This window comes from Nematolebias whitei, chromosome 1 (genome assembly GCF_014905685.2).
Source record: "Nematolebias whitei isolate Nwh7 chromosome 1, NemWhi1, whole genome shotgun sequence".
Classification (NCBI taxonomy): Eukaryota; Metazoa; Chordata; class Actinopteri; order Cyprinodontiformes; family Rivulidae; genus Nematolebias; species Nematolebias whitei.
In genome coordinates, this window is record NC_056498.1 from 27,032,537 (window position 1) to 27,056,279 (window position 23,743).

Here is a 23,743-nt window from a genome sequence, read left to right on the forward strand (position 1 = left end):
GCACATGCATAAAGACTTTATCTAGAACCTGCAAAGCCCATCCCTTTCTTCTTCTTCTTCTTTCGGCTGCTCCCTTCCACTGGGGCACCACATCAAACTAACTCTCACGAATACTTGGCAACTGTTTTTACGTCGGATGCTCTTCCTGATGCAACCACAGACCACCGAGCTACCACAGCCTTCTGTGTGGAGCAGAGAGCTGCTATCTAGGGTGCCCGGGGGAGCAGATGATGGTGGTTAAGGGCCTTGCTAAAGTGCCAAGAGTAGGGCAAATGAGGGTGGAGACAGGTGTGGGTGCGTCACCTTTTTCCCCCACATTTTGTTGTTGTCGGTCCAAGGAGTCGAACCAGCAACCTTTCGATCACAGTCCCACCTTCTCTAACCTCTGCGCCATCACTCCCTATGCAAAGCCCATCCCTGTTCTGGCTAATTGTCTTACATTGTTGCAGGTTCATTACCCAAAGTAGATTAAACAATAGAAGACAAAATAATAATAATAATAATAATAATAATAATAATTCATATGTTTCAAAAGAAATTGCGTAAAATGTTGGAATTGTTTGAAAGAATCAAAAAGCTGTGAGCATCATCCAAAAATAAATAAATTAAAAAGTAGCTGAACAAACAGTAAAAAAGCAGACTTCTGCAGAGAGAAACTGAAAAGGAACAATAAAGCTAAAATTAGTATAAAAAAAAAAAGAAAAAACAAAAAAACAAAAGCTGAACTAAGCAGTGAAAGATTTTAAACATCACAAAGAGTTTGAAGGATGTGAAGAGCTCCATTCATTTTCAATGAGAAAAAAGCCATGGCTGAAAAAAAGCCAAACATTTCAAAAAGTTCAAATTGCACAAATACCAAAAGTCATAGTAGGAATGAATGTCCTGAAGGTCCTGAACATTTTGAAATATGAATTGTTGAAATGGCACAAACATTGCAGAATGAATAACGTGCTGACAAATGTATGAAAGAAAACTCAATCTCAACAGTGTAAGTGATTTATAAACACTCACTGTGAAACACAACAAAATGAGCAAGAAATGCATTCTAAACACAAAAATTAACAAAAAGTCTCTAAGATCATGGCACGTAGCCTCCTAGAAATCATGACCAGTGCCCAACTGACCACACCCCATTTCAGTTCATTCCTACTCAACAGCAGTGTTCGTTTCCTCACTCCCCCCAGCTCAGATGAAACCACACCATTCCAAGGCAAACAGATCCTGCCCCATTTTGTCCTTGATAATGAAGTTTTTCATCTGAACAGATTTTCAAAAGATCACTTGAATTGATGAGGACAGCTTTTGACTGTGCGCCAGAGGAAAGCTTCAGGCAGTGGTGCAGTGGGCCACTTAAAAATCGGGAACAGTCTATTGTACTTTGACTAGTTTCCTTTTTTTAAAATGATATAGATGTAAGTCAGGGACTACGGTTCTTTGAGTTTGAAAACAAGAAACACTTTCAATTAAACGTGAAGTCGTGGAAAAACTTGAAAAATACACATTTTCATACAAAAATTGCAGAACTTGTCAGGCTCTCTTTTGGCTGATTCAGGCAATTGATCTTTGCTTTTAAGACATCTTGCAGTAAATGTTCGACTTCAGACATTTATTAGAACATACATGGCATCTTTTAAGGCTACAGCTAAAGTGTACTTTTACTAAAAACATGAGATTTGTTTTTGGCAAAAATGAAGTGTGAACGCTTAGTTCTGACTGATTTTGCTGAAATTTGTTGTATAATGAATTGTGAACTCATTTGTTGAAGGTAAAACCATCAAAAAAACAGATCAAAAACTAGCAAAACAGTATAAAAAGATAGCATTAGCAAAACTAGCTAAAAATACAAAAGCAAACCAGTTACAAAACAAAACAATTTGTAAAAACAAAACGATAATATGAGGACAAAGAGCTCAAGAATGCTTAAGACAATTTCATAGAACAATGTTTCTGAAGGGACTGAAGAGATAGTATATTGCTTTTGGGGAAATATTTTTGAATAAAGTTAAATAGTTCAAAATGTAGAAAAATTACAAACACCAGAAGTCCCAGCATTCTATTCTAGATGGAGATAAATGTTCAAGTTAAAATTGCACAAAGTATATATAAAAAAACCTTTTACTTTTATAAACTTATTATACTTATACAATACTTGTATAATACTTTCATACTTTTCATACATACATATGGGCCGAGATAGGGTAGAGGTAGCGCAGCTGTCTTGGGACCAGAAAGTCGCTGTTTGACTCCTAGCCATTCCCACATGTCACGGTGTCCCTGAACAAGACACCTAATAGCTAATTGCTCCCCGGGTGCTCAATAGCTGCCCATTGCTCCACCTGGGTGCATCCCAGGTTCTATGGGTTAAAAGCAGAGAACAAGTTTCGTCATTGTATGGGAACATACGACGACAACATGTAGCACTTATACACTTAAGCAGTTCGACTGAAAAAATGTACAGAAGATAAAAGGGAGGGGTGTGGGGATTTTATCCAATGCAAAGACCCCAGTTGTTTCTACCTTATAAAAGTATTTGGAATTGTTGCAAGTATTGTTCTGTAGAAAGGTTACATACAATAATATCTTTTTTTTGTTGTTGTTCAAGAGAACTCTTTCAGCATCCTCATTTTGGGAAGTGAATTTTGACCCGATTGATAGGTTATGGGCTAATCTGTGAGGAGCTAAGACCAAAAGAGGGTTTCTGCCATCTTAAAAACGTCATGCCCTTAACCATACTTTCTGTTCTTGGCCAGCTGACTGATGTCTAAATCTCCATTTTGACATGTGTTCAATAAAGAGGGCTTGTTTTGTCTGCCTCACAACTCGCCTTTTCTCAACCGCCAAAGTGTTGGCTCCTGTTGTTTCGTCAGCCGTTCACACGGAGGTCAAGGATGGGTGCCCACTTGCCCTGCTGTCAGCCCTCATCTCCTGACTGATTGGCAGATGGGCAGTGGAGGGCAGAGCAGGACGTTGCCAGCAGTGTTCGCAGCCAGTCTTAGAGGCTCGGCGTCACCGCAGAGCTTCTCTGTGTGGTGGTGTGACATCGAGTATCCATGGTGATACGTCTCTCAAGCCTCGGCAAACACTTCTGCCGGAGTATAAATGCTGCGAGCAAATGAGGTGTGATGAAACAGCTGGCAGGCAGCATGGCGATGTGGAATGAGAGGCCGTGGCAGATGATGTCTTGTGGGAAAAGCATCATTTGCAATTTCCTGCTGTATGAAAGATCCAACAAATCTTTGTTTGCAGCAGATGGATTCTAGTGTCCGTCCTGCCTCGGCAGTAACAGTTTCCCTCAGCATCTAAATTCAGTAACTGAAGTTTATTTCACTGCATTTTTTTTTTACTAATTGACTGAAAGTTTAACAAAATAATTATGTAGTTCATACACTTTTACACGACATTTAAAATACTCCAGTTTGATTGATGAAAATAAGAATTGTTGCTATACATGCATATCCTTGTAGATTTTAATAGAAATCAACTCTTTATCTAATATAACAGCTACAAACTGTACTGTGCAAGTCTTAAAAAGATCTCTGACTATTTGGCTTTAATATGTTGCCATTTCTTTATTCTACTTAAAGTTTATGTTTGTGACACCTGAAAACTTTTAATTACTTTAAAAAAAAAAGATGTTTATTAGATTTTTCTCGTAAGGACATTGCCATTATTTACCCTGCACAGTGCATTCAGGGACGATAACCTAAATCGGTTCTAGTAGACACTAAAACACAAAATTCAAGGCTAAAATGTTATAACGTGAAAGTAAAGCCTACCTACCTACCTACCCACCCACCAACCCACCATTTCAAACTGGATATTTCGCTGGTAACTAGCTAGAGTACTATCTAGCTAGCTTGTTGTCTATTATGTTAGTGAGTTACTTTGTTGCAAAAAGGGCACTTCTTCCCTTTTTTTTTTTTTTTTTTATAAAATACTTTCAAAAGTACCAAAGGTAATGTGATTTGACAGACAGAATTTTTTTTTTTTACATAAAGTAGTATTTAGTAACAACCCCCCAATAAAAAAGCCATTAGCTGTTTTATTTTTGGGGGGTGAGGGGGTCTGATATTTGGATTTTTGTTTTTTTCTTGTTAAGCTTCTTGATCTTCTTTTAGGCTCATACTGCACACTACTGTCAGTCACAAGGACTGGGCAGAAAACTAGTAAAAATAACTGCAAAAAATACTTTTAAAGATCATAAGAAGGTCTGAAGAACTAATAATCAAGTCCACTTTCATTCAACCTTTATTTAGACAGGTAAATCCCATTGAGCCTCGAGGACTCATTTACAAGAGAGACCTGATTACAGTTAAGAAGTTAGACACTTAAGAAGATACAAGAGAGGTTGGCTCTTTGGAAACAAAGTATGGCAGAAAAAGGTTCTTAAGTTCAATAATCCAGGTAGATAACAACAAAAATGGTTAAATCATATCATCTGGACCAGTTTCTTTAAGTGAGAAATGTTTCATCCCCCATCTGAAGGACTTCATCAGTCTGAGGCCTTCCAACCAAATCTGCCCTATAGGGTAGCCTTGTATGTCAGAGTTTTTACTTTTGCACAGTACTGTACGCAAACACAGCAAACCTGGCTCAATACAAATGTGCCAAAAGTGTATCTAACAGTTTTTTGCAATTTCCCAATTTCATTCAAAAATAAAAGAATAAAACCCAAAATGTCTTATGTGCGGGTTGGCTTGTCCCTCTTACCAGGCATCCACCCAAGACTCCAGATCCACGCTTATCCGTTTCCCTCTGCTCCAGTCTTTATAGTACTGTGTGTTAACACAACCAGCTGCTGCCTCCAACTACTTCTTTAGCATGCTGACGGAGAAAGTGACATGAACTTATTGCAAAAAGAGCAAATTAACATATTATCTAAACTGTCCCAAATTTTCTTTTAACCAATAACGTTTGTTCTCACTCTTTTTTTTTTCTCCCCATTCCAAGAGCTTACTTTCGTGCGTGGCCTTTGGCTACGGCTGTGAGAAATTTTCCAAATACGAGGAGCAAGGCATCGGGATTCAGTGGCACAACATAGGCAAGAGTCCAGAAGAGGGGGATCGCTACACCTTCATCGTGTCCATCGTGATGATGCTCCTTGATGCTCTTTTATACTGGGTGCTCACGTGGTACATTGAAAATGTCTTCCCAGGTGAATACAACAGAATAATATCAATTATATTATCTGTATAGTATCATACAAAATTGGAGTGGTATTGTAATTCAAGAAAGGAATGACACTAAAATGCTAAGTAGCACAGTAACTCTTGCAGTTTTGTCCAAAGTTGAAGCAAATGCTACTCTGTTGAGAGGACCATAATGGAAAGTAACGTATGCCCTTGATCCAAGTCCATAACATAATATGGCTGTTGTTCTTTGTGGTTGATTTCAGGTCAGTATGGAATTCCCAAACCGTGGTATTTCCCTTTCACTTCCTCGTATTGGTGTGGGACAGCATCAGCGCCTGAACATAACCCTGATTTGCTGCTGCACTCCACTGCCAATGACGGTAAACTCCTGTTTGTTTTTCATTTCTCACAGCTGAAGTGTAACTGTTGTATAACCCAGCCAGCTACTTTATAAACTTGTCGGGTTGTTTTTGTTCTAAAGGGGACACAGGTCTAATGAGAAAGTGTGAGTGAGATGAGAAGGGTCGCAAACAAACATTAGCACCTTCACATCTGGTGATAATAGAGCTTGGTGCTTTGAGAGGGGACCAAGTGAGTTCCAAGTCAGGAAACTGAGAAAAAAAATCCAATTAACATTCTGGGTAATGAGCTTGATTTTGGTTATATTTGCTTTTTAGTGATTAGCAAGGTTTTAGTGTTTTTAGCTTTAATAAAATATACATTTCCAGATTAAATAAAAGTTTACCCCAAAAAGTGATCTTTTACATGGGTTCTGTTGAAAGGTCATTAAACAATTGAAAATGTATCTGGTTTTTCCACGGAAACACAATTATTCCAATTTTTTTAAAGCTTCTTAAATTATTATTCTTAATAAGGCACCACTTCACCTCTAGAAATGTCTTAATTTACACAGATACACTGAAGACGATCCAAAATGATGTAGTAACTATGTCATGCCTGTAGGTGGCACTGTAATCCTTCGACAAGTATTCTCCGAAAACAGAAAAGAAGCTGTGAACGACGCTTGTTGAACATAAACACAAATAAATTGTGAAATGTTACACAATAAGACAAAGAAGACGCCCTCAACTTGTAGGATGTATTTAAGGTGAAGCTATGTTGACATTGTTTTTAAGAGATTTAGTTTTTTGGTCTACATGAAAATGCAAGAGCGCTGTTTTAAGATTTTAAAATTTATTAAATTTATTAAATTTCCTTTGAAAACAGCCTCTGCTCTGCTTCCGCCTTGCTCTGCTCAACTCGTGCTGCAGTTTTTTTTTTCAAACTTTATTCAGTCAGTCAGCATTGACAATGAACTGCCCGTGAACAAAACGAAACGGCTCCGCAGCGCCGTGAAAGACGCATAATCGCGCAACACAACGAATCGATAACGAAATTCGTTGCCAACGTTTTTAATCATCGATTTTTATCGATTTTATCGATTTGTTGTTGCAGCCCTAGTTGCTACAACTCGAGCCTATTCAACCTTTATTTATACAGGTTAATCCCATTGAGCCTTGGGGACTCATTTAGAAGAGAGACCTGACTTTAACAAAGTGTGATGACAACAGTGGACAACAAAGACAACAATAGACAATCAAAAGGGATGTATACAAATTGGGAATAACAAGTGAAAATAAATGGTATTTTAAAAAATGTAACAAAAAAACAGGTGGATTGTAAGGCGATGTAGAAAACTATAAACAGGAACATGCCTGCATTGGTTTTTCCCATGAACTTAGCAGATGTTTGAAGCCACTTAGAGAGGTCACCATAAAATGTAAGAGTAAAAGCATTGTATAGGTTTATAAAACAGTGCTCATGTGAATCACTATAAACGTTTAAAGATGGAAGCGGTTTCAGGACAGCAAAAGTCCACTTTGGTCTTGTCCCTCCTTGAGCTAACTGTTGTTAGCTAGCTTATTGATTCAGTCAGAACGAACCTCTTTCACTCCAAACTCAGGTTGTTCACAAGGCTATCTACAGTTATTTAGATTCATTTCTTCATTTGTAAAGATTTGAACTATCACTTTAAGGGAGAATAAAGGACTATTGTTGTTCATCAATAATAATCTGAACAGTTTTAATGCAAATATGACTATTTAAAAAAAAATATATATATATTTAAGTTATGTTGATCACAAGAATTAAACACTATTTGCTTACTGTTTGGTAAAATTCAGTTTGTAGTTAAATTGGCCTTGAATCATTTTTTTTTGTTTGTTTGTTTGTTTCTCTCTGTGTTCATGAAGAATATATGGAGAAACCGCCTCCTGATATAAAAGCAGGGGTCTCAATTCGCAACCTTGTCAAAATCTACAAGACTGGGAAGAAGCTTGCAGTGGACGGACTGAGCCTGGACTTCTACGAGAATCAGATTACATCATTTCTTGGCCACAACGGAGCAGGAAAAACCACCACAATGTGAGCAACATTATTTATTTCTTCCATATTTTTATTTCCTTGTAGCATCAGAGGGAACAACTAATATAAACACTGTGGAGGAAACTGTAGCTGCATTGATTCGGTGGTCTGTGCTTTAGAAGGCTGAGTTTCTGAGAGGACATTTGTCACAAAGCTGTTGTGATGATGGGAGTTATCTAATTGCTGCATGAAACATGATGAGAAACGGTTGGTTGGGGTTTTAGAATGACGGTAAAATAAATGAAAGCCAGTAGCCTGGAAAGTATGAGCGACAGAAAACAAGTGGCGCACGACTAAGGGAGGTGAGGAAGACCTCGACAAAATATAAATGTAAAAGTAGAATAAGAGAAAGGACAGAGAGCTGTTACACTAAACCATGATGTCACCAGATCCCCCCAGGCACTGTGAAATGTAGAGTTATATTAAAGTTGGGTTTGACTGAAACTGATTAAAAAATCTTCAGTTTTCATGGAAATTTACAGACGTTTCATTTTGTTATTATTTTATGTCATTTAACTATAAATCTGAGTATTCACAACTGAATTAGTTTCACCAGAACTGAAATAAATTGTCAATTTCCAGTATTTTCTGAATGTAGTTGCCATGAAAAATGAATAACTTGGTTTCTGTTTTAAACATCAATTCATCTTTTTAAAGGGAATTGAAAATATTGGATAAAAGTGCATTAATAGAAACATCTGTAACTAAAGTAACACAAGTTTGCTTCCTTTTTGCACATGTTGTTATTTGTTAATGCTTTAAATGAAAAAAAAAAGGAAAAACTTCACACTACAGTTGTCCCTAATTTATCGATCTGTACCCTGAAGCCCCGCGATAAGTGGAAAATCGTGAAGAAGGAATAGTAGTACAAGTAATAGGTAGTAGTTTATTTTAGTATTTATATATTAAGGCATTTTAAACCCTTCCCACACTCTTGCAATTATCCAAACAATGTTTTTAAACTCTAAACGCTCTAAAAGAGCACAGAATGTCATGATTTCAGCTCTCTGCCAGCGCTCTCGGCCACGCCCACTTGTCCGTTGCAGAGCGGAGATATGACACGCTGCATGAAGAAGCTTATCCTGCAGCTTGGGCTGCACACTGGTGATAATTTATTTTAAATAAAAATTCCATTCCGATCGTGCGGCTCATCCATTAATCAGCCAATTGTGTGTCATGTCCACTCTTATTTTGAAAAACCGAGATAGATCGAGTCCTTGAAAAATGAGCCATTATGTATCAAGGGCCTACTGCATTTTAAATATATTTGTTTTCTGTTGTTTTCTATACCCTTAATTAAAAATATCTCCATTTCTGTAGTTTTCTTTAGTATTTTTTTTAGATTCAGCTAACAAAATCCAATAAAATAAAGCAATAAATCTTTTTTTCTGAAAAAACAAAATTTTACAGAAATACAGAAAAGTCCAAAATATTTTTTGTTTAGTTTTTGTACCTCATTTGTACTTTCTGAAATAAGGAGCATATAAAACACATTTTAACCCAAATAATTATATTGTTTACACTACTTTTTATTTTCATCTTAATTCCGAACTGACATGCATGAAATACAACTAAGTTTGGAAAATTAATTCTTTGGATTTTTAACAATATATCTTTATGAAATGACTATATTCCCAATATCTATATTTATCCTCTTTCATAAAACACTAATCCTGGCCTTATGCTGTGATTTATCCATGGACCAAGGTGTTACAGGGAGGTTGAAGTCAAACAGCTGCTGTTAGACCTCCGAGGTACCAAGGCAGGTAGTCACAGAGCTGAAACAGTCAGTGTGCGTGATGTGCATTGGACTGAAAGATGTAAAGTACTGATGACAGCCACACAATGTAAATCAGGAGACGTTTCAAAATTATTTTAAACGTAATGCTTCTCATCAGCGCTACCGAATAGTTCTCCAGGCCTTCTATGGTTCCACCAAGTTGGCTTCATTTATGAAAGCTCACAGTTTTGCTGGACATGGCAGACCTGACTGATGAATTCATGAGCATCCTGAGTCAGCTTAAAAAGAAGCTCGTCATTGTATTTTCAGTATTCTTTCTTTTCTACAAACAATAAAATTATAATATATTGTTTAACGAATATGAATATAAATGTTGTTCAGAATCAGTTTTGTATTTTTGTAGGTCCATTCTGACGGGACTGTTCCCGCCCACATCAGGAACGGCTCTCATCAGTGGATACGACATTCGAACAGACATAGACATCATCCGGAAGTACTTGGGAATGTGTCCACAGCATAACGTCTTATTCAACGAGTAAGTGAATTTGTGCAGTTTGACAGATCGTTATACATTTTTTTGTTCCCGCCTGACCATTTAGTTTTTTTAGTGTCAGAGTACAAAGGAAGAGGTGGTTCCTTGCCTTGTTCGTTACAAAATTAGTCTTCAGTAATAGCTTGTTTTTTTTTTTCTCTCTCTCTCAGAATTACACATTTATTCCATTTTTTAGATAAACGTTCCTAATGGCTTCATTGCTAACCATTTGTCTGTTTTACTATTACCTCCTCCATTCCACTATCCCCCTTTTTTCTTTGCTTTTCAAAACCAATCCCTGGAAACACAATGCAAGCCTTATATCATTATCACATCTGAATACCTGCAAATTACCACCATTAATATTAATTCCAACTTGTAAAGCATATTTTAATACCGGGTAGTTAGATTAAAACTTTTATGTGGGCTTCCCTTTATTTTTGGTTAAGAGGGGGGAAATAATCAATGTGATACTTGATATTTTAGACTGTTGGACAGAAATAAGTGGAAGATGGGTTCATTTTAGCTGCTTATACCTCCAAAAGTCTTAGTCAAACGTATCTAGTGATACAGTTGCATTCAAAGGTTGATATTCATTTTCCAGAGTTGACTCCTTATACATCATATTACTTGAAGGTGTTATAAACATAAGAAACGGCTGTACAAGTCTGAATTTATTGTGGAATTTCTCTTAATTCACACGGGATCATAATTATACTTGCAGAAGCAAAATATGCACAGCGCAGTTGCACTTTGACTGCACGCTTTTTGTATTTGTATCATCAAGCTTCTGGCATAAGTCCAGCTGGATATTTGACCACTCTACTTGGCAGAACTTGTAGATTTCATGTAAATCGGTCGTTTTCTGGTACAAGCCTTGCCTTTAAGCATAGTCCACAGAATTCAAGAGAGCTGAGGTTGAGACTTTATGAAGGTCATTCCAGAAACCTGCTTTCAGTGTGTTACTGGGATTATTTCTCTGCTGGAACGCCCAATGGTGCCAAGTTTTTGGGTAAGGTCGTGTAATTAGGTAGTCCTTCCTTATTATTCCATCCACTTTGTGCTATCATGATAGTACCACCACCATGCTTGACAGTTAGTACAGTTTTTTTAAGTTTGAAAGACTCACCACGACCCCTCTAAACAATCTTCTTGTCATTGTGGCATAAAGCTAAATCTTTGCCTCATCTGATCTTAAAACCTTACTCCAGAAGGCATTTGATTTGTCCATGTGGGCAGCTGCAAATTTGAGTTGCGCTTAGGCCTGTCGCAATAAACAATAAATCAGTTAATCGCATGATAAATGAAAATTATCCAACTCAATTTCATTTATCGTCTTTATCGTTTCTTCGTGTCTCTCTCTTTCTACTGAAGACGCTGGATGATAAAAGGCTCAACTCTGGTGCTTTTCACTGACCCCTCACTTTCTCTTTTCTCTTTAAAATCCATTTTAACCGTTCAAAATCGTGTTTTTGGATTGTTAAAAGCAGCTAAGCTGAGAAGCTAAGCTACAAGCTAAGCTAACAGGCCGACCTTTGGGAAATAAACCTCCGTCTTGTCGAAGCTCCAAAATTCACCGTTGAAACCCGTGCCTTCATGTAAAAAGTTGTTTTTCTCTGCAAAAAGAAGCTAAGAACTTGTTTACTGATTTTTTTATTAAAAACTTTGTGTGAAAAATGCTATGCTAAAGAGCTTAAGCCACACAGAGCGTCTGCCATTTTGAGAACCGAAGAGAGACAGCCTATGTCACGTCAAGGGGCCTCCCTCCCATTTTTCTTAAAGAGACACGCTGCTTGCTCCCTTACCATCTATCCTTCAGTTCAGTCTTATATTGCCATCCTGTGGTTGAAACATGTAAAACAAATTAAACATTTCTCCTTAAATTTGACAATAATGATTAATTATTGTCAAATTTCAAACAATATTATCATTTATCGCAATAATTTCTGAGACAATTAATCGCCCAGCAAAATTTGTTATTGTGACAGGCCTATTTGCGCTTGAAGGTGTCACTGTCGCAGGACTTTCTTTCTTCTTTCCTCTCAGCCAATGGTGGACATCGTGGATGATTGCATTCCAGCTTTTTCCAGTTCATGGCCTTGGTGGTTCTTGGGTTCTTCTTTAACATTTAGACCAATTTCTTTTTGTTGGGCAGTTTTAGGTAAATTTAATGAGTGCTGTCAATCAAATCACTAATGAGAAGTTGTTAGGCCTTGACCTTATCGGTTTAAATACATTGTAAAACATTCAGCAGAATTTATGTATGTATTTAAATCTGAATGTATAATTTTGACCTCATGTAGATTGGAAAAAAGTCCATAATAAATTCAGACCTGTGCAACCAATTATTGTTTTAAGTTGTATGTTGTCATCATTCGACCATAAAAAGAGGGCAATGAAATCAATCATTTAAATCCTCAAATTAATTAAAATGACATTAATGCTCATGATGTGTGACTCTAAACTCACCACAACTGTATATGAATATCAATACACTTTGCAGATTAACTGTAGAGGAGCACATTTACTTCTATGCCCGACTGAAAGGACGCAGCAGAAGCGAAGTTGAGTCTGAGATGGACCAGATGATTAAAGATGTTGGTTTACCACATAAGCGGAAGGAACTCGCTAAGAACTTGTCAGGTGAGTCTCTCCGGGGGTCCGATTTACATACTGCAATGGTATAACTTTGGTTTTTGATGTGAGCATGTTATCGTGAAACCCTCAGGATATGCCATTCCTTTCCCTGCACCCATGCATGTGTCTATCTGCCACGTCCTCTGTACCTTTATGTTGTAATTCATTGTCTGGTGGAGGAGGGGAAGGGGAGGGGTGCGTTAAGAGCAAAGCCCTGCTTGATAGATTGTTCCAAGTCAGGGAATGCTTGTGAGCAAAATCCCTGAAATGTGACTTTCAAGGTTGATCTATGCTGACATTTCCACTACATTAGCACTATGTAGCATGAATTTTGAAGAGCTGGTGAAGAGAGAGCGGACTAGAATTATGGCAGAAAAGTGTATCAACTTCCTAGCCATCAATTATTTCAGGGCTTGCAAAAAAAAAAGGTAATAAAATACAGAAAGTTACATCTAGGCATGTTTATGTCATAATCACTTCCCAATACAGTGTCCATATTAAATTTGAAACCTGACACATACTTGTGTGGTGATTTTTTTACACTACAAGAATGCTGTCTACTCTCATTTTAACTTTATCCCACAGGAAGTGTGCATATATGAGCCAAAATATAACCGCAGTTGCCTGTTCTGTGTTTTAGGTGGCATGCAGCGTAAACTGTCTGTGGCGATAGCGTTTGTTGGAGGTTCAAAAATCGTAATCTTAGACGAACCTACCGCAGGGGTGGATCCCTACGCTCGCAGGGGGATTTGGGAACTGCTGTTAAAGTACAAACAAGGTATGAGTTCACCTCTACAAACCACTGGTACAGTAAGGACTTGGGTAATTACTGTAACTGTTACGCACTCTAAAAATAACTTGAAAGTCAAGCAGAAACGCTGAAACAGTTTCTCTGTGTCTGTTAAGGAAAAATGTCCTTTCTGTACAGCTATTCTTCTGGTGACATTCCTTCTGTGTAAGACATTATTTGCTCAGTGGGGACACCTACTGTTGAAGAGGAGTAATGCATTAAGTGTAGTACAGTTCCAGCAGCATAGCCAGGGCTTAATTTGAGCTGGATCCTGGGAAAACTCTTTTTTTTTGGACAGGGTGCATTCCGGTAACTGTTTTTTTGGCTCTGGTAACTCAATCTTACTATTAATAAAGTTATGAACAAATATGACTGCCTTGAATGAATTAAACTTATATTGGATATGCAAACTGAAAATAATTACATAAACACAAATTTTAAATGCAACAGCCACTTATGAGCATAGGAGCTGCCCCTTCAATTAACATTTCCACGTCTACTCTTAAAAAAATCTCCGCCCCTAAAAGAGTGGTGGAGGTGAGTGCCGAGATAACCAGGCAGTTGTACGCGGGCAGGAACCCACAGGCAGCTCCCATGAACAGACGGAGGAGGTGCCTGGAGGTTTTACATGTGGAGTCGGACAACTTGGAGCAGGGACAGTGTCGGGCTCGGAACATCAAGTAAGGGAGGGGTAGGATATAACAACTCATTAAAATACACCAAAATGCAAGAAATTGCATCATTTTAGTCAAAATTTTCTGGGGAAGGAACCTCTGACCCCCTGCCCCAACCCCACCCCCCACCCCTCCGCCTGACAGCCCACCCACTATTTGCATTCCAGCATCGATTGGTTTGCAAATCAAGCCCTGCATGTAACCAACTTGGTGACTGTTGTTATATTTCGTATGTTTTCAGACCCCCCTAGCGATTAAAAAAAAGCGACTAGCTACTTTCCCATGTGTGTTTGGAGACTTCTGGAGGTTGCACATGAAGGCACTAATCATTCTGCAGTCACTGTCCTCAGCGAGCAGCGAGCACTGCCTTAAGCCCCACCACGACTCAAAGTTTTGACACGTGGTCCGACTCACTGTAGCCTCGTGCAGAGATCCCAGCTGCAGTCAGAGGAGAGAGGAGACAGACCCACTCCACGTTCATACTGCAGATAATGTTCATCACACATTGCCAGTATTAGCTGGTTTTCTCTTGTCTCTTTTTTTTTCGTATAGATTTTAATTGTTGTCAGGGTAAAACCATATTTGCAAAGATTGTTAACAAATGTTATAAGTATGGCGTAAAAGGTTAATCTTTTACTGTGATTTGTTGTAGGCTCCAAAAAAATAATTAAAAAACAACCCTAAAATTAAAACTAACTCATCCAGAGTCTCTCTCTCTCTCTTGAACATAGATATAGAAGGATGTTTGAATGTAGAGCTGCAATCAATCCCACATAAGTGTTTTATTTATTTATTTATTTTTTGTCAGGGACCATGTACAGAAAAACATTAAACTCTAATTTAGTAGAGATGCACTGTCCCAGATTATAGCTATCTAGCTAATCTCCATCTGCAATTTAAAAATAAGTTTAAATGCTAAACTTGATGTTCTAACATTAAACAATACGTTACTAAACTGATTTATGTAATGTGCAAATCTGTGCATCTGTGCAAAGAATTAAAGTCAAACTATTTCATTAAGCCCATTTTAAATTTTAATTCATTCAACTTTTATTTATACAGGTTAGTCTGAAAAGTAGTCGCACAAGCGTACGACAAGATTTGGCTGTATACAATATGAACTGTGAAAATGTACTTTTTGGAATCCATACAGTTGTCCTCGTTTATCGCGGGGGATTCGTACCCTGAAGACCCGCAATAAGTGAAAAACCGTGAAGTAGGAATAGTAGTACAAGTAGTAAGTATTAATTTATTTTATTATATATATATATATATATATATATATATATATATATATATATATATAAAGGCATTTTAAACCCTTCCCCCACTCTTGCAATATTCTAAACGATGTTTCTAAACTCTAAACCATATGTGTCAAGCTCAAGGCCCGGGGGCCAAATGTGGCCCTCGTTGACATCTTATTTGGCCCCCAAGATGTTATTTTAAATGTAAAGTACTTTTATCACTTTAATTTTGTTCAGTAATCTTTGATTATGATGTCACAAGTGCAACAAGGAACGTCAAATGAGATCAATCAAACTCTTTGAGGAACCTGCAACCAAGAAAAGATGAAAGATGTTTGGTATGTAACTTGAGTTAATGTAGTTTCTGAAACCGGCCCTTAGTTTGGAAATTGTTTTAATCCCCCCCCCCCCCCCCCCTTTGTAAGTGGGTTTGACACCCATGCTCTAAACACTCTAAAAGAGCACAGAATGTCATGATTTCAGTTCCATGCCTCGTTTGCTCTTTGCCACTTGCAAGCGCTCTTGGCCACGCCCACTTCTTTGTGCTGCAAGGTGCACAGCTGATCTGCTGCAGCAGGAAGTTTATCCTGCATTATGGGCTGCACAAAGCTGCAGGAGGAAGCTTTTTCTGCAGCTCTGGGTTGCACAGAGGTGCAGCAGGTGCTACATAATTAAAAATAATTTATTTTAAATAAAAATTCCATGCCAATCGTGTGGCTCATCCATCAATCAACCAATTGTGTGTCATGTCCAATCTAATTTTGAAAAACCGCGATAGAGCGAGTCCGCGATAAACGAACCGTGAAGTAGCGAGGGACTACTGTATTGTCAATAAAAGCATTTGTGTTATTATTTAGGGACTATGTGCTAATATACTAAGTTAGAAATGTGATTTTTTTTTTCCAATGACTCAGTAAATTTGCTAAGGCTCGGATTTCCCAGCTTTTCACCAGCCTTGAACGCAGCGTTACCTTTGTCAATCTGGAGCGGTAAGAAAGTTTCAAAAGTCACATTCACAGGCAATTGATCCGTGTGCTCGTGTTGACTGATCCATCCACTGCAGGTGACTTGAGCACATGTATTTGACAAATCGTATGCACTGGCTATTCCTACGTTTTCAGTTTGAATTTAAATTTGTGAAACTGTTTGCTCTCTTGTGAACCTTGTAGTACACATTTGTAAAACTTGTGGTATGCTTGTGGATCTTATTGTACGTATACAAATCTGTTTGTATGCTTGTGTGAATACTTTTGAGACTATCTCCATACATCTCCACCTACATCTTACCCACCTCAGCAGCTGCTCCCATAGTTTAATCTACTGGAATTCACGTTTCAAATAAAGAAGGGCCGATTTGGACCATTTTATCATTAACTATTATCGCTGTGGTTGTGTACCGTGTCCCTGAAGTTTAAACCACAACTACAAATCAAAAAACACAACTACAATTTAAATAGTATGACAACATTTGAAAAAGCACAATTACATTAAGCAAAACCAGAAGAGGTGGGAAAGGTGGGAGGTTCAAACGCCCCGTCGTCCAATCAGTGATGTCTCATTTTTCCCACAGGTCCCACCTCCCACCATTCCCACCTCTTCCAGTTTTGCTTAATGTATTTGTGTATTTTCCAAATGTTGTTGTGTTTTTTAATTTGTAGTTGTGGTTTAAACTTCAGGGCCACCGTGGTTTAGAGATCTGGTCATTTTTTGTTGTAGCCTCAGATACAGTCTGTCATGCAGGCGTCAAAATACAGCTCTTGAATGACAAAAATATACATTTTACAAGTTTGAGTAGAGTTTGAGATGCCACCGGCAACTCTTACTATTTTGAGAGAAAAGTTCTTGCAAGATTTTTTTTAAATCATTTTCAAAATTTAAGCGACACGGCTGCAAACTCACTTGAAGAAACCGAGAACCACAACAAACATTTCGAGACAGTTTTGCGAATGCAAAAATTAAGATTTTGTTTGTAAAACTGATTTGGTAGCATGGAGCACATTTAAAATCTCTTTTAAACTGGGAATTGAGACACGATCGAAGCTCAAGTTAGACTTTTACCAGTTGAGATTGAAATGGAACCAGTAAGAAAGTCGTTAAGGCAAGAAAAAGTACTTGTTTTTGGCCTTGCCGTCAGAAATCCTCGATTGTAGATGGAGAGAAATTGTGAATTTGCACACAAACAGATCAATGTGGAGGTGAAGACAAGTAGCTTTTATTGGCAGTCTCTAATTGTCTGCCAAATTAGTCAGCGTGTCACTCTCCGCCTCTGTGTGCGCAGTGGTTGCTGGTGGCTAAAAGCAGAGCGTGCACGTTGCAGTTGCACTTTCTCACAACAGATGTCTAAATGTTTAATGTGCGCCGAGTGACATTCCGCCCTCACTGTGTTATTAGCATTAGCATCCCACTCTCTCCAATCAAGCCCTTTCACTCCAATCGGGAGCTGCAGATAACTCCGTTATAATGAGAACCCCCACATTCCACACTCGGTGTCGGGTCGAATGACTCATGTTTTTGTTCCTCGCTGGTTTTATTTGAGCCACAATGTCACAGAGGTTTGTCATTAAGCAAAACGAAAGTGGGGAAATAAAAGCTACAGGCAGTCTATGTGTATGGAAGAAAAAAGTGAGGGACAGAAATTAGACTTAATACCACAGTTCATCACAGCTAATTAAACGTGGAGGTTTTTCACATGAACGAGTTGACCGCAATGCCCCAAGTGGGTGTAGATTTGATTAAATGGGGTGGCGGCTTGTCTGTTAGAAGGCAGTAGTTGTCTACAACGGGTTTAGATGTTGAAACTGTGAAAACAATTTTCTTTTATAACTAGAATACAATTCACAATGGATACTTCTGCATCTAAAAAACGACACACGCCATGAGCACGTAATGATCTTCAGAATGCTACATTTTTGTGTTGATCGAGTCCAACACAGGAGGATGCCCTCTGCAGCTGTTTGACCTTAGCAAACACAAAAATAGCTCCAAAAAAGCTCCCAAATTTACTGATATTGTCCTGAAGTTTGGTGTGGAAGTAGCTGAGAATCACCTTTCACATTGAATCAAGGCAGAAATAGATAGATATTGACAAGTGGTCCATAAATTTAAAGTCTGTCCAGTGGTTTGTGCAATATTTTCTTAACACAGAGACAACATAAAAACCAATAGTTCATGATAAAATTGTAAAAACAGGTCTTGTGTGATCATTTAGTCCTCAAACTTAAATATGGGGATCACTCTCAGCTACTACTACACCAAATTTTAGCTCAATATCCGAAAAATTCACTAAATTTGAACCATTTTTGTGTATAATAAGGTCAATTAGCTGTGGCAGCCATCTTTAATTGTATTCACTGTAAGTGACAATCAGCTGTTGATGCACATCCAGTGATGAATTTCTGAGAGTTTCATGAAAATCTGTGCAGTGGTTTATGAGATATTTTGCTAACAGACAGATAAACAAACACTCGCATTAAGACACGGACAGGCAATAATAATAATGACTTTGTGACTTTTAACTATAGCAGCAAACACATTTGTTTGATTTTAAACCATTTTATAAAAATCTGATTGAAAACTTGATCATTTATTTGTCATAACTCAACAGAAAGGTTCTAAAAGTTGTGAAATCATTTTAAAATGTATTGATCCAAAGTGATTGCTACTAACTGTAGTTAAAACAGTTTGGCTCAATATTTCATCTATGTTCAATATCTCTATCCCGTCTTTCTGAGCTACTGTAAAATTCATTTCTATCAGTTTGATTTAGAAGGACAGAAGTTGAATAACAGAAGTTGTGTTGGAGCTGCGCCCTGCCAGAACTCTGTATTTTACCAGAACTCTGTTTGATATATTACTTTTTGCTGAAATGTGCAGCAACATGCTATAAATCAGAAACCCTTTGTGGGCCATCTGTAGTCCAAACACATTTATTTCCCCCAAACTCACAAGTGATCAAGTACTTTTCATTTTATTTTACTTTATTTCTTCCTACAACAAATCCCCCCAAGAAATTCACCCCCCTAAAGGGATACTTCCAATCTTTAAAAGTGGAAAAGGTTAATATATTACCTGTTGTAGACAACTTTTTGAAAGTCATTTTAAATAAACAAGAGTTTAACTCTGACCAGATCGACGAGCTAATGGCGAGTCAGAACAATGTCAAAAATCTACCTGAATTGCTGTTATCTGTAAATAACTTACTTTTTAAAAATCGATTATTTCGTGCAAGTGCAACTTTATAAACATTTTCAAGCCATCAATTTCACATTACGTGGTTATTAACATGAAATATGGTGGTAATTAGTAAGTGTAAAAATGGCAGCAGCAGCTAGTTAGCAACTTGATCTATCTAACGAGTTAGAGTAGCAATGCATAATACAGTCTGGTAAGTGCAAAGTATCTGCCTGATACTTACCATATACTTGCCTTGTATGCTCTAGAATGTGTGATGCAATGTTCAGTAAGTACCAGGTATTACCAGGTATGTGCTTGGTACTTATTGGGCTATTGGGCTTTATCATTTATTGCCTGGTGTGTACCCAGTATGTACCAGGTACATATTGCCAAGTATGTATGTAAAGAATTGGTAAGTAACAGGTACATATTGGCCAATACTATAAGGAAGTAAAGTTGTATTCAGGCCTGAAAAATTGACCCATCCTGAGCCCTTAGGCATTGTGTCTGAGCCCGATGTGACACGAGTAGTTAACTCTAATTAGATGCCTGAACCCAAAGCAAACCCGACAAGTTATTTTAATTAAGCTTTATTATTTTTGTAAGCAAATCAGTTTGACATGACACTTAAAAAAACATTTCAAAGAAAGAAATACACAAGATTTGTTTATTGAACAAGGGTATTTCAATCCATCCATCCATCCATTATCTTTTACCCTCTTCTTCCATTTTGGGTCACGGGGGTCGCCGGTGCCCATGTCCAGGAATCACTGTGCGAGGGACGGGGGACACCCTGGACAGGTCGCAAGTCCATCACAGGGACACACAGAGACAAAAAGCATTCACTCTCCCACTCACAGCTAGGGACAATTTAGAGTTACCAATCAGCCTAACATGCATGTTTTTGGTCTATGCGAGGAAACCGGAGTACCCGGAGAAAACCCACGCATGCACGGAGGCAACATGCAAATTCCACCCAGAAAGGCCCCCCAGACAGGGATTTGAACCGGCAACCTTCTCGCTGAGAGGCAGCACCTCTACCAGTTGCACCACCGTGCTGCCCGGGTATTTCAATTTAGACCTAAAATGAAATTGTGCAAAATTAACCTGAGTCATGCTGTTGCTGATGATGGAACGATTTAACCTACACCCAAGCAAAGCAGGGTGGGCGGGGCCACGTGTGCAAATAGTTCCGCAATGCGCCAGCGCAACTCTCTCTTTTCACAGTCTGATTAACTTCTGCACTCTATTTTCTTCTTATGTCATCCTCAACATAGTAAACTTACTGCCTCCGCCTCTACAAGTAGATTAACACAATTTTATATTGTGCATTCTCATTTAGTTTTCTTTCTGCTGTATGATTCGTAAAACTGCACCATAGAAGCCCGAGCCTGACCCAGCCCGCCCATCAAGCACATACTTTTGGTTTCGTGTCGGGTTTGGCTTGGGCTGGGTGCATAAATCGCAACTCTACAATTAAGTACAAGCTACTTATTGCCCACTGAGATTCAGGCACATACAAGCCAATTTGTACTCTGTAACATATTCCCCAGCTCATACCTGGTAAGTACCAGGTACAGATTTCCTGGTATGTACCCAGTAAGTACCAGTAATATAACACACATATAACACTGTGTAACTAATTGTCTAGTTTGTTACTAGTAATTTCCAGATTTCTAACCTTTATTTATGCAGATTAATCCCATTGAGTCTCGGGGACTCATTTACCAGAGAGACCTGAATATGCATTCTCCATTAAGTACCTTGTGCCATATTGCCAAGGATCTGGTAGGTTTGTATTGCTTGGTATGTACGTAGTAATGCATTACTCAGTGAATACTAGGTACATATTGTGCAGTACATACCAATTAAATACCAGATTTGTTTAGACTGGTACATACATGTTAAGTACCAGATACTGTACGGATTCTTTCTTTGTACCCAGTAAGTTGTTTTTTTTTCCCCCACAGAAACCCATTAAATAATATATATTATCTATATCTATATAAAGGGGCCACTGTGGTGTAGAGGTAGGGCTGCTGACTTGGGACCAGAAAGTCGCAGTGCAACTCCTCGCCATGCCCACATGTTGGGGTGTCCTTGAGCAAGACACCTACAGTAATCACCAACTGCTCCCTGGGAGCTTACATAGCTGCCCACTGCTCCACCTGTGTATCTCACATGTAATGGGTTAAATACAGATAACTAATTTCATCATTGTATAGAAACATACAATCATGACAACATATAGCATTTTTTAATATATATATATATATATATATATATATATATATATATAATCTATTTCTTTAAGCTTATCTGTCACATCCATAATGACCCAAGGCAGTTGAATTTAACCCTTCATAAGAATTTCTTTAACCTGACAAAGCGAGAGCATTCATGTATTTTGGGGGGGGGTTTTTTTTTTTTTGAGTTTCTGCCAGCGAGAAGCAAAATGTCTTGAAGAAAAATTAGTTCACTTCTCCTACTCAGATTTCCACATCCTGAATAATGTGAGATAGACATCTAGATAACCTTCCTTAGATGGATCACTTTTACCAATTGGCTTTTCATGCATGTGAATGTTTCTGTACTGTGCCCTGAGATAACTTCTGTTGTGACTTGGTGCTATATAAATAAACTAAATTGAACTAAATGGCTGAGAATCTATGCAGTCTTTTTATTCGAGTATATAGAAAAAGATTTGCACTTGGTAGGCATACTATAATACTTATCAGATAAAGAGTGGATTTAGCAGCTCGGCTGGTGGCAGGTCGTATGAAGGAAGTGGAAATAGTCGGCCAAGCAAAATGTCTGCAGTTAATGACCTCTGAGTATGTCCTTGTCCCTGGGATAAAGTGACCTGCAAGGGTACAGATTTAACTTTGCACAACTCAGCACACCACCTGACCCTTTGCAACAAACACCCCCAACATCTGCAGAATGAAGGCCCTAAACTTCTGGATAGAAACAATGGAAATAAACCAAAATCACTGGTTTAGCTGTGGTAGAAATATATACATTTATGAAGATTTTCAAAAAGCAAGGCTTAAAATTCATATATTTTTATCAATATTGTTGGCAGCCAAAAAGCAAAATGTGGGCAACATTGCATGTGTGTGAGAGTGTGCTTAAAAACACACAATGCTATAAGTCGGCCAGTTTAACAGATAATGGCCTAACGTTTAGTCCACTAGAAGCTGAGACTATGTCCTTACACATACTTTGAACACTAACAGACTGAGCAATGTCTTTGTCTAAAATTTTGCCAATGACTACTGGATTCAACTCTGTCTGTTGTCTCATGAAACACTAGACAGATTTCAATGAAACCTATAGAAATGAATCACTACAATGCATACATCTACATATGATTACCTTTTAGAATCAGCCTGATTCAAGATAACCGCCAGAGCCAATCAGGATTAACCAACACAATAACTGCTCTAGCTCTGTCAATTTTACAAACTATTATACTATAATTTGATGTGGTTGTAGCTGACGGTCATTCAAAAGACATGTTCTGGGTATGAAATCTTGAAATATTGCACATGTTTATACAAGTTTTTTTTTGTTTGTTTGTTTTTGTTTTGGACATTTTTAACGTTTGACAAAAGAGCTACAACCTCGTTGTGTCTTTTCGTAAGAAGATCTTAGTCTAAAACGTTGGCTAGAACGGCGATGGGTGAAATGCACTCCTTTAAGGAATGCTTGATCTTTAATTATCCCCATCACAAAGCGAAGAGAGGACTTAAAAATACCCTCCCTCCGTCTGTCCATCTGTCTGTCTTTTGAGCTGAATAACTTGAAAAATAAGCAACACACTGATTTGCATTTTGGTGTGGCTGCATGTTAGAAAGGTAACTATTAAAATATTGATAATCACGTCAAAATCCAAGATGGCCACCACAATGTAAACCAGACACCCCTATCATTTGAGAAAACTACTCTTTATCTTTTTTATTTTTTATTTTTTGTAAGACACCCTTTATTATACAAATTTGAATGTATTTTTTGCGAATTTGTTAAGAAAATAGTGTTTTTTGTATAGACTAAAAGGTACACATTATTTTATTTTACTCATTTATGTATATATTTATGTAACTTTTTTAACTTTATTTAGTTTACTTTGTAAATTGCAAGACCTTTACACCAATACTGCCAATGTCTGTGGTTATTATTTATATATCATTATTCCTTTGTTTATTTATTTTTTTTCTTTAATGTAATTTGATATTATTGTGTTGAAGATCTGTATATGCAATGTTATTTGTTCGAAATAAATTACTTTTTGAGAGGGAAACATTTTTGAGAAAACTATGCTTTCTAGTTTTTATATTGCTTAAAAGTATAGTTTCCACAAATGGTGGCCTGTGGGGTGGGCAAAGATTAA

At 37.8% G+C, this 23,743-nt stretch overlaps 1 protein-coding gene across 1 annotated transcript in view; it reads left to right on the top strand.

The window, feature by feature from the left end:
* The window catches only part of LOC119426037 (phospholipid-transporting ATPase ABCA1-like), a 302,913-nt gene that overhangs the window by 109,352 nt on the left and 169,818 nt on the right, over positions 1–23,743 (top strand). The window contains exons 16-21 of the mRNA XM_037693947.1: positions 4,951–5,155; positions 5,396–5,512; positions 7,385–7,556; positions 9,701–9,832; positions 12,333–12,472; positions 13,107–13,244. Of these exons, the coding sequence (XP_037549875.1) occupies positions 4,951–5,155; positions 5,396–5,512; positions 7,385–7,556; positions 9,701–9,832; positions 12,333–12,472; positions 13,107–13,244 (904 nt within the window). The remainder of the gene's footprint in view (positions 1–4,950; positions 5,156–5,395; positions 5,513–7,384; positions 7,557–9,700; positions 9,833–12,332; positions 12,473–13,106; positions 13,245–23,743) is intronic.